General features: G+C 39.3%; 1 protein-coding gene across 1 annotated transcript in view; it reads left to right on the forward strand.

Annotated features, from left to right (window-relative positions):
- FAT3 (FAT atypical cadherin 3) overlaps nucleotides 1-12,375 on the forward strand; it is a 354,360-nt gene that overhangs the window by 17,354 nt on the left and 324,631 nt on the right. The window contains exon 2 of the mRNA XM_026084321.1: nucleotides 4,297-7,608. Within this exon, the coding sequence (XP_025940106.1) occupies nucleotides 4,314-7,608 (3,295 nt within the window). The 5' untranslated portion in view covers nucleotides 4,297-4,313. The remainder of the gene's footprint in view (nucleotides 1-4,296; nucleotides 7,609-12,375) is intronic.

Below are 12,375 nucleotides of genomic sequence, written 5' to 3' on the forward strand. Positions count from 1 at the left end.
GGTGTAATTGCACTTAAAGGATAAGTAGAGATAGAGTAGAAGACTCTCTTCTTTTTCCCTCTTGTGGCTGGCTAAAAGGTTATTCCTTCTGTCTGCTGAATAATTTAACCTGATGTATTCTTTATTTTTTGTAAAACTCTTTTTGGCACTTGTTTAATGTTTTCAGTGCTTACCCAAGAGGTATAAATATATATAGTTTTCTTTTTCAAGTTTTTTGTGGTATGGAGGTCTTTGGGATTAGAAGAATTGGCCTTAGGAGTGGCAATCAAATAAAGGATCACATAGCACTTGTTTCATATCTGCACATTGAATTAGAGCTCCGGTTTTGGTGTGTGGGGATTGTGGCAGCTCTTGGAGCTTTAGTCTTCGTTCCCAGTCTGGTGGGGTGTTTTGCTTGGAAGCAGCCCAGACTGAAGATTGTCAGAGCCAAGAAGGAAAAAAGAAATTATGCCCCTACCATTCACTGTTCCTGTAAGGAGCACCAGCTATCTACAAGTCCATGCAGCTACTTTACAAGGTTGGGTTGTATAGGTAATCTTTGTTAAAGGAGTGAAGAGCAAGTGGCTGAGTGGAGAATTAAATGTGAAATTATAGATTTCTCCATGATGCTGAAGCTCATTTTAAAGAGTATTAAAAATGGTGATGTGCCTTTTTATTTCTCCATTCCTCTCTTCCTAATTCAAGACCCAGAGGATTTAATATGAGCTGGAGTGGAAAGGTGCTGAACACTTATTTTGAGTTGTCTTGTCTGCCTCCCTGAGTAGTTGGAAGGAGGTTTTGTTTTTTAATCACTGTTCTTGTAAAATAGCTGTTTCTTTTCTTCAGACTAACCTTGTCAAGCRATATCAGGGGATTTTTTTCTTTTTTTGGAGTGATTCCTGCCCATACGTTTAAAAATCAAACACAAGTAATCACAATCTTTCTCCTCACTTGAAACCATAACATTTTTTTGACAAGAAAGGCCTTTAAAGAAATGTCTCTTAATTTGTGGTGGGTTGCTTTGTACTTTGTTTCTGTAACCTATCGCATTACATTTCCTGTGTGTTAAGTATGTATGTATTATGAGCTCTTAAAAACAAATATCCCAGAAGAAAGGAATTCAGTAAATGAATAAAACATTCTTGGGTAGCCCAAGTGGCAGTTTAATAGAGCATCCATCGGGACTCTCAAATAATGTAATGATGATGGTCACGTAAATATATGAATAGATGAATAACTTCAATGCAGAACTTGTTACAGTGCTACATACCACATGAAATAAAATCAAAGTCTGAAAGTGCTGCTTAACATGAAGGTCCCATTTTTTCAGGGCCAACCTTGAAAGTATACCTAAAAATATACGAAGTGGTGTGTTTGTGTGTACGTATGTATGCATAACTAACACACACCTCAGCTGCAGAGCTGAGTTAAAGTCTCTGGGTTCAGCTGAAGCATAGCATCAGTCTCCATCGTCAGCCAGCAGAAATCTTCCTTCTCTTTGCTGTGGGTGGAGGCTCATACTGCCGTGTGGAGAGAAGATGTTGATGTGTTCTTGGGACACGGGCAGTAACACAGGGGCTTGTCTGTTGAGTATTTTAAAAATGCCGTACCGCAGAAGAGGCCTGCTGCTGCGTTTGGTCATGGGTTTGGTCTCTCTGATTAGCATTTGCAGTTGCCCTTGGCTGGCTTGTCCGTGGCCGCATGCAGTGCAGCGCTTGTACTTACACAGGAGAGCATCATCTCCCGTGCTAGGCTGAAGCAGCAGTTTTTGGTGGCCCTGCTCAACGTGGCTAACATAAAGCCCCCAGAAAAGAAGGGGCTTGGAGATTTGCACACTGCTGAATTCAGCTGATGATCGTTTGTTGTGCTGAAGAATAAAGTGTCACCGTGCACATCTTTCAGTAGAGTGAAATGGAAACAAAACAAAAGAGGTTTGCCCAACTGCAGTAGAARAGTTTCCTTCTTGCTCTGATCAACAGGAACAGGACCCTCGCGTACCCAAAGTATACTTGAAAACTGTGCATACTCAGAGTATAAAGTGTGTGGGTTAATTTTTTTTTATATGACTTGCATAATATGTATACAGCAATCAAATGGCATATTCAGACAAGGAAGTCCCACATGTAGCTCTATGAGGATTTGCCAGTTATTTGAGTATGTGAGTCCATGAGGTGATATAGCCTGTTTTTTATTTTCTTTTAAGAGATTTCCCTTTTTTAGTTGTTGAAATATAGAAGAAAATACAAAGGAAACAAGGGGGGGGATGGGGAGAAAGAGTTGCACGTGAAAATAAGTGTATTGAAAGACGAGCACCTTGACAAACACTTGGGAGAATTGATCAAATTGATTAATGTGTTAGGCAATGGAATATAGACTGTAGGATCAGGAAGTTAAGTGTTTTGTGTGAACATTATAACATCAATGCAATAAATTGATTGTCATTAGTACTGAAAAGTGCAATAGTTATTCAGTTATGTTGGAAGTGATAACTAATATGAATTCATATTCCAAAACTTGCATGCAATTATCTCCTAGGGGATATTGAAATGACATTGGAAATTTAAATTAACCCCTGTCATTACCGACATCTTTTCCTATCGTTTTCCACTCTGTATTCTGGCTTGGAGAAAACTACATTTTCAAGAAGCTTTTAAATGACAATGAGAACAATGTATGTGTGTAGTGGGTCTTTTAATAATTGCCCTTTAAAATTGATTTTTATGATTTTCATCAGTAGCAGTCAATGTACTCTGTAACAAAGAAGGGTATTCACAATGCCTAACTTTAAGCATCTAAGCAGTCTCCTCAGGCTCCTTTCCTTTCCTTTCAGTGGAAAGAAGTATTCAGTAGCCTCGATTGCAGCTTCTGAATCACCTCCAGCAGTCTCTGGCTGGTCTCTTTGCTTACTCTATCTCCGTTTAGCCTCCACATTTAGGTACCTGAAGTGAGGCACTGTGAATATTTTTCACGTGCCTGTATGGAGGAACTCCAAATCATCCTCAAATGGCTGGTTATCAATTGTATTTAGATACTTCTGTTTATAATGCACCTTTTGAAACCAGTTGGAAGTCCTTAGTGATTTGAGGAGGTGGCAGGAGTGAGACCATGTATGGAATGAGGCAGACTGTGGGTAGTGGAGCTGTGTGCCTCATTTGTAGTCCTGTTCTGCTTGGAGGTGCCAAAGTGGTGCAAGCTGGAATTGGCTCTGTGTAAGCAAGAATGCGTTCAAGCTCTTGTTGGTCAGAATGGCCAGTTCGTAGCAGGCCAGGCAGTAGGTTGGAGGAGACCTCTGCCTTTTGCAGAGTGAAATGTGAATTCTGTAGAGCAAACGATATGGAAAAAAAATGCATGTGTCTTCATTGACTGTATGTTACCCAATGTATTTGGTGGATAGCGGTGATCATAATTACAGATGCAATATGGTACCTGTGCCAGGGCACATTTAAATCTCATAGACAATCTCAACTATGCCACTTTCTAACTTGAGTCCTTACTTGAGAACTTTATCAAGCAGTTTTATTTTCTTCATTATATTTTTGTCTTCTGTCATATTTGGGTATGTATATACATATGCATATGCAATTATATTTAAGTAGCCATCATTCTTCCTTAATTTTAATTTTTATGCAGGTATCTAGTGATGACTGGCCAATGCTTTTTATGCGCTTTTTCTTGATGGCTCAAATTTCACTTATTATGTGGTCTTTCTTAACTGTCCATATAAAACTTGATAATATTTGACTATTAGTGTTGCACACATAACAGTAATCCTGTCTCCTTCCCAAAGATTGGAACTAAAAATGGGTTTTCCAGTAAACTCTAAAAACTAACAAGTTTAGGCTTAGTTGAAGCTCCTGGTGAATAAGAACAATAATTCCTGGCGATTCATCCTTTCATCCTCTTGTATGAACTTAGTCAAATATGTGTTTGATTTTATTTTTTTTCCACTGTGATTATTATTCTGGATTGTGTGCATGTATGTATAGGTGTGGTAGGGTCCCGTAGTTTTTCTATATTTAAAAACAATGCACATGCATGTGCACCTACAAACACACACATGCACAAACACATAAAAACATAATCCAAAATTGGTGCTTTCATATGCACACACATGCGCATAGACACAACCAACACACACACACACACACACACACGCACACAGTGTTCTCTCTTTCTGTTTTATTAAATGTGCAGTGACTACTTATTGCATATGTTTCATTTTTAATTATGAGTTGAGTAAGTGATTTCAAAATGACTGGTTTTTAGTACAGTTTTTATCTCTTGATTAACTATTTCCCTTTTCTGTTTCTGTCATAGGGTGAAAGAATGATGTGATGGAGGTGAATATGGGCTGCTGGTCAGGCACACGGCCACCTCCGTCTTGCCATGCCCTTCTGATTTTCAAGCTTCTGGCTGCCATTTGCCAGGTAGTTGAAGGGACAATCCCACTTGGCTTTCACTTCACACATTCCACTTACAATGCCACAGTGTACGAAAATTCAGCAGCCAGGACCTATGTCAACAGTCAAACGAGAATGGGCATTACCTTGGCTGACCTGTCATGGGATATCAAATACAGGATAGTGTCTGGTGATGAAGAGGGCTTTTTTAAAGCTGAGGAAGTCATCATTGCTGACTTTTGCTTCCTAAGAATAAGGACTAAAGGTGGGAATTCTGCTATATTAAACAGAGAAATCCAGGACAACTATTTATTGATAGTGAAAGGGTCAGTCAGAGGAGAGGACTTGGAAGCATGGGCAAAAGTGAACATCCAGGTTTTGGATATGAATGACTTAAGACCTCTGTTTTCACCAACCACATACTCTGTCACAATAGCAGAAAGCACTCCTTTAAGGACTAGCATTGCACAGGTGACTGCAACAGATGCGGATATTGGGTCCAATGGTGAATTTTATTACTACTTCAAAAACAAAGTTGATCTATTTTCAGTTCATCCTACGAGTGGTGTTATCTCCTTAAGTGGCCAGTTAAACTATGATGAGAAAAACAGATATGATCTTGAGATCTTGGCTGTGGACCGTGGGATGAAACTTTACGGAAACAATGGAGTAAGCAGTACTGCTAAGCTTTATGTTCACATTGAACGTATAAATGAACATGCCCCAACTATAAATGTAGTAACCCATATTCCCTTYCCATCAGACAAGGAGCCTACCTATGCAGTTGTTAACATTGATGACCTAGATGAAGGGGCCAATGGAGAAATTGAATCTGTTTCTATTGTGGCTGGAGATCCGCTAGAACAGTTCTTTCTGACTAAAGAAGGTAAATGGATGAATGAGTACAAAATAAAAGAAAGAAAACCTATTGATTGGGACAGTTTCCCTTATGGTTATAATCTGACTCTCCAAGCAAAGGACAAAGGATCTCCTCAGAAATTTTCTGCAGTCAAACTGGTCCACATTGCTAGCCCCAAGAAAGAAAGTATCCCAKTGAAGTTTGAAAAGGAAGCATACGATGTTTCAGTCAGTGAATTTTCACCTCCTGGTGTGGTGGTTGCAGTAGTTAAGCTGATGCCTGAACCAGAAGGTGTGGAATATAGAATATCTCCTAGTGAGGATGCTGAGTATTTCAAGATCAATCCTAAAACAGGCCTTATTACTACTGCTCGTTCTTTGAAAATCATTGAGAAGGACCTCTACGAATTAGAAGTGTACATAAACAAAGGTAGCAATTTGAAAGCACACGTTACTGTCAGGTTAGAAGATGCCAATGATCACACTCCAGAGTTCCAGCAGCCTTCGTACAGCTCGTTCATCAACGAAAGTGTCCCTGTGGGATCTAGCATTTTGGCAGTTTCAGCAGTTGATAAAGATAGGGGAGAAAATGGATACATAACATACAGCATTGCCAGTCTGAATTCACTACCATTTACAATAAACCAGTTTACAGGTATTATCAGCACATCTGAAGAACTGGATTTTGAGTCCTCACCAGAAAGCTACAGGTTCATTGTGAGGGCTTCCGACTGGGGTTCTCCCTACCGTCACGAAAGCGAAGTAAATGTCACTATATACATAGGCAATGTCAATGATAACAAACCCCTCTTTGAAAAAGTGGCATGTCAGGGAGTGATTTCATCTGACTTTCCTGTTGGTGGTCACATCACAGCTGTTTCTGCAATAGACATAGATGAGTTAGAGCTTGTGAAATACAAAATAATCTCTGGAAATGAACTTGGATTTTTTTATTTAAATCCTGACTCTGGTGTCCTGCAACTTAAAAAGTCTCTAATTAACTCTGGCATAAAGAACAACAATTTTGGCCTTAAGATAACAGCCACTGATGGAGAGAACTTCGCTGATGCTATGTTTGTTAATATTTCAGTAGTTCATGGGAAAGTGTCCTCAAAGACCTTTAGCTGTAGAGAGACCAGAGTTGCTCAGAAGCTAGCAGAAAAATTACTCAAAAAGGCAAAAGCTAATGTGAAGCTGAATTTGGAAGATGGCTTTCTGGATTTTTACTCAGTGAACAGGCAGGCACCACATTTTGACAAATCCTTCCCTACTGATGTAGCAGTTTCAGAGGATCTGCCAGTCGGTGCCACCATCCTAAGGATAAAAGCCTATGATGCAGATTCAGGCTTTAATGGGAAGGTAGTCTATACAATTTCTGATGGTAATGCAGATAGTTGTTTCAACATTGACATGGAGACAGGGGTACTTAAAGTTCTTATGCCCTTAGACCGTGAAAAAACAGAGCTCTATCTCCTTAATATTACAATTTATGATTTAGGAAATCCACAGAAATCTGCATGGAGACTCTTGACTGTAACTGTGGAGGATGCAAATGATAACAAGCCTGTTTTTCTGCAGGACAGTTATTCAGTTAATATTTTAGAAAGTACAAGTCTTGGTGTAGAGATTATCCAAGTAGAAGCCAGAGACAAAGATCTAGGATCCAACGGGGAAGTGACTTACTCAGTCTTGACAGACACTCAGCAATTTGCCATCAACAGTTCTACAGGAGTGGTGTATGTGGCTGATCAACTAGACCGGGAATCAAAAGCAAATTACACGCTTAAGATAGAGGCAAGGGACAAAGCAGACAATGGCCACCAGCAGTTCTCTGTTGTGCCTCTGAAGGTTTTTTTAGATGACGTCAATGATTGTTCTCCAGCCTTTATACCATCCAGCTACAATGTGAAGGTCCTTGAAGATCTGCCTGTTGGTACTGTGATCGCTTGGTTGGAAACTCACGATCCAGATCTCGGCTTGGGAGGTCAAGTCCGCTACTCCCTAGTGAACGATTACAATGGGCGATTTGAGATAGACAAAGCGAGCGGCGCCATCCGCTTAAACAAAGAGCTCGATTACGAGAAGCAACAGTTCTACAACCTAACTGTGCGCGCAAAAGACAAAGGGCGTCCGGTTTCTCTTTCTTCCGTTTCTTTTGTGGAAGTTGAAGTGGTGGATGTTAATGAAAATCTCTATACGCCCTATTTTCCTGACTTTGCAGTCATTGGATCTGTAAAGGAAAACTCCCGCATTGGTACAAGTGTTTTGCAAGTTGTTGCTCGGGATGAAGACTCTGGAAGGGATGGAGAGATCCAGTATTCCATCAGGGATGGAAGTGGCCTGGGCAGATTTAGCATAGATGAAGAAACTGGTGAGTCTCCTTTCTAATTTTTTTTTTTCCCTTCATAAAGCTTCTTGTAAAAGTAAAGCTTAGGCATCATTATTTTCTAACTCATAACAGAAGAAGTTCAATTCCTCATAAAAGGAGAGAGAAAATTATAAATAAATTTTTCAGGCACAGCAATGACATGATTTAATTACCTGGTTACATTCATCACTCTGTCGGTGTGAAATAATACACATTACTTTTCAGTAGCTATGTGATGACTCCATTTAAAAAGCAGTGATACTTATGTAATGACTCTATTCCAACCACTGTGTTATTTGTTGATGGTTGTAAATTACTCGGGTCACTTCCACAGAGTGTCCCAATGCTCATGACCTTGTATGCAATGTTAAATCCAATGAAACTAAATAAGGAGCATGAAATAAGAATTATTTTGTCCTACAACCTATTCATGGACTTGTTCTTACTGTCAGTGGGAGTCATTTTTCTTAGGAGTTAATAGTTTGGAGTGATATGCCATTCTGTATAATAGCCTTTCTTTTAGCCTGCGTTGTTCAGCAGTGTAGGAATGTGTGTATAAAGGTATAAATAATAAGAAAGTTGCATTCAGTCTGTGCTAGCATGGCCTTGTTGGCAGCAGTGTTATGAACATCAGTATTAGAAATTATTAGTAGTAATTATTATTATTATTAGGAATTATTAAAAAATGTCAACAGAATGAAGATTTTTAAGATGTTAAACTTTACTACTACCCCATCCTACTGTAAAACATGGAAAATATCAAGTATAAAGGCTTATAGTAGTAAAACAGTCTACAAGCTGGCTGTTTAAGTGTCTGATAGTTGTTGGGAGTAATAGTGCAGCTGTGGTACTAGAAGAAGTGAGGAAATTAAAAAATATTAGTCAACAACTTAAGAAATTATGTTAAGTATGCTGGGTCTGTGGGTTTACCGTGGTTTAAGCTGGCTTTATATGTCTTTTTCTAAAGCTTTTAATTGAGAATATRGTATTAAAGAATGCGATTAAAATGTATGCTTTGGCAAATTCAGACCGTTTAATCAAATGTCAGCATTCTAAACTGAACGTTATGGAAAACAGACGACATTACAAATGCTGTGGAGCTTGTTTGAGCATAAGCAGTGAAAATATTTTTATTCTATTTGTATATAGTCTCTCTTCCGCAGCTGTGCACAGATGAGRCATTTTAAGCCTTGTGTCCAGAAACATCAAACTTGAGTGTCAGAAGTCAAGAGGGCGCCTACTCTAATTTCCAGAAATGTTAAGAACTTGCATATCCTATAACGTTAATAGTAGCTGAAGGCACTCAGGCAACATTATTTAGGCAGTTGAACGTAAATTTCAATTATAAGCTCCAGGGTTTGAAAATGTTGGCCTATGTTCTTACTGAATAGAATTCAGCTAAACAGGTCCTTTAAAGGCAATGCGAGATTGGTCCAAATACTGCAGAGTTCTGAAACTCAGGATTTGGCTTTATTGAACTGAGAGGAATGCTTAGGGAACAGTCTTCCAGGAGACTGAGATGGTTAATTTATTAGTGAGAGACATGCACTAAGGTTTTTACCCTGTGTCTGGACTGGTTAAGGTGATATTCTATAATAAATTAGGGCCGCTGTTCAATAAAACATAAAGTGTGTTTTGATATCAGTAGGAATTGTACTCAGTATTCCACATTAAGCACATGCTTAGTTGTTTCTCTGAATTGAGATCTAATTTGGGGGTGGGGGGGAAGTTTTAAAAGGTGTAAATCTATGTCTTTCACTCTTTTGTAAGTATTTCCATGAAAATGAACCATCCCTGTTACCTTTGCAGTTTCACTAAACTGTCCCAAAAGACTACGTCATAAGCGTTTAAAGATACTCTTTTGGATTCCCTTTGTATTTCTTTTCCCCAAATGAATGAAGAGAACAAGTGCTTGATACAACTCAAGCTTTCTTGAAGCCTTCTCCAAAGAACACTTGCTTACTTAATTGCAGGCAGGTCTATCTGGACAGCCAGAAGTGAAGATTTAGGAGTTGCTCCACGCTGCACTGTTGTAACCTGAGTGCAAAATTTGACCCGCTGTGTCAAAGAGGACAAAACATTAATACTCTGTTATTGAACTGGTGGCAACTTAAATGCTGCTGAATGATGAATCAGCTTTCTAGCTGTAGAAAAAAGCACTCAAGTCACATATTGAATTAATTTACAAAGAGATGGCTGTTTATTTACTTTCAGTGCAGTTAATTTGTCACTTTTAAACTGACCGACTCTATTGGCTTATGCTCCGTCTTTCCTGAAACTTGTGAAGGTAAGCAGGAGTGTGAAGTACAACAAATCAATATTTTTGGCTGCTGCCTTAATGAAAAGAAGACTGTAGTATCYATTATAATCATTAGGAAATAAACTGGGCCAAATTTGTCCTGATATGTGAGCAGGCCGGACTCCAAGGAATCCTGTGCTTTCAGGAAAGTTCTCTTCAAGTGTATTATTTTTATCCTTCCACCATAGTCCATCTTAACTGTGTCACTCCGTGTTTGTTGGTGTGGTAGCTTTTTTCTCATCCCACTATAGATATGCTGCGTCCAAGTCCACAGACCTTCACTTGGCTTTTCGGTGTGGGTGCTACAACAGGCCATTTTGCGTGTAGATCTGAACTGGTCTGTCAGCAGCAAGCTTGGGAATCTCTCCATATTGGCCAAGATGGATCTCTCCACATAGGATATATGTGCAAATCCTGGCACTGTTGCAGCTTGATGAGGGATGTGCTGTTGGTGTCAGCGAAGCTGGGATTCCCATCGCACACTGCTTCTCTTTGCCTCACRTTGTAGGAAATCTGTTTTGAAGGGTTATCATTGATGCATTACAGTATTCACAGTTAACTAATCTAGTTCATATATGGTAGTAACCAGAAGCGTAGTGAGGGCTTGCCAAATAGAGGTACATTTTACAAATGTTCTGTCCTAGAGCCATTTGAATCACGTTGTTTCTGTGGATTTACTTTCCTTTACCAGGTGGTGGAGCCAGTACAAATCTGTAAATCAGTAAAAACTCTACAAGAGAAGGCAGCAGTTCCTGACCTCTCTCAACTCCAGCCCTGGTTTCCATCTAGTACTTTAGCCAGCAGACYAAATTTCTCTTGGGCTTACGACTCAGTTGGTGATTCATAGCTAAAAGACTGGTTTAAGGCTTTTTAGAGAAAACAATAGAACAGTACTTTTTTTTTCTTTTTTTTGGAGAGAGCTCTATTTGTTGACTGCTACCTCTCAAGTGAGGATTCTGTTTGTCACCAACCTAAGCGTACAGCTCAAATTCATTGTTTTTTCATCTTTATTGGCTTATTCGGTATAAAGGTCACAAGCTCGCCAGTTAAGATCCTTGCATGGAGGGATGTGTGATGGGATCTCACTATTTATGGATTCTCTTTTTCCTTTTATTTCCTATGCAGAACTGCTTTTCTTTGCATCTCTGCCATTCTCTTGGACTCTTGAAATGTAACCTATTTGACAAAGTATAGTCATCTACAGTCAGAGCTAGTCACTGCAGGCTTTACTTGTAGTCAACAGAGAGAAATGGGTGCTTGTGAAGCACAATTCACCTTAACCTAAAGTAAAACTGTGAGATAAGTTGAATGAATCATGCTCTAAAAATGTGCATTTCTCTCTTGACTATAAAAGGGTGACTAGCTCAGAGGCAGACGTCTATGCTAGTTTTGCTCAGATGTAACTCCTCCCTGTTAACTATAGACCATCTATAAGCTAGATTACATTCTGTCAGTTTTACGTGCTAGATAATATGTGATGGTTCCTCTCTACCAGTTTGATGTTTTTAGCCTGATTTCAGGGCCTAATCTCTTAATGTGAAGCCTACACCTAAATGTACTTTTGGAAATAAGAGATGGAGAGAAGGCTTTTAAGAGTACAAGAGATGAGAATTGTGCAGCTAATATTTTAGGATTTCTGATTTTTTGAGAATATAGTGCTGCCCAGGAGCATGACATTCTCTTTTCTGTCTGTGGAAAGTCATCAAGATCTGACTCTTTGATCTTACTTGCTAAGTGGGTGATAACCTTTCCTTTATGCAATTCAGGGCTGCGGAGAAGCTCATGCCATTTCTTCATCTCTAGTATCACTCCCCACCCGACGGATTGCTCCATTAATTTCTCTTTTAATCCAGTCTATAATGAATACCGGCTCCTTGCCAATCTGCTAATCTGAGTTTCCTTGGAAGACAACTGTGCAGAAACCCTCTCCATTTCTGGAATGTTGTAGCACAAGAGGAGCAGAGAGCTGTTAAAATTTTTGTGGGATGACAGCATGCTCTGAGATTTCATGTTGGTGATAGTAGTAGATATATCCAGTCTTTTGGAAGTGGTCCCCTACTGCTGTTTTAAAACCCTGGATTTTCTAAGCTGTGGTACGTACACCACTACTAGGATTGATACTGCATCAAAATGGTAAGATTTTGCTGCCTCAGCAGCTGATGGTGACTCTAGCAAATGCATATGGACAGGATCTGCTGCTGTAATGAGCTGTACATTTACGTGACTAGTCTGAGATGATAATCCTACCTTGGGTGACTAATTGAYTTCTGGCAGTACCTCTTCTCTGGCTCTAGTGGAAATTTAGAGAACTAGCTAGATTAGATTCCTGACTTCTGGAAAGGTTGAGTTAGATGAGATCAAACCTGGCTGAAATGCTGGCGTTCTTTCTCATTTTTTTGAGAAAAAATGATTTTGATTTGCGATTCAGCTAAACAGCATTTTTGACTCAAGCTCCACTTCTCAGTCTAGCA

This window comes from Apteryx rowi, unplaced genomic scaffold (assembly GCF_003343035.1).
Source record: "Apteryx rowi isolate R43461 unplaced genomic scaffold, aptRow1 scaffold_636, whole genome shotgun sequence".
Classification (NCBI taxonomy): domain Eukaryota; kingdom Metazoa; phylum Chordata; class Aves; order Apterygiformes; family Apterygidae; genus Apteryx; species Apteryx rowi.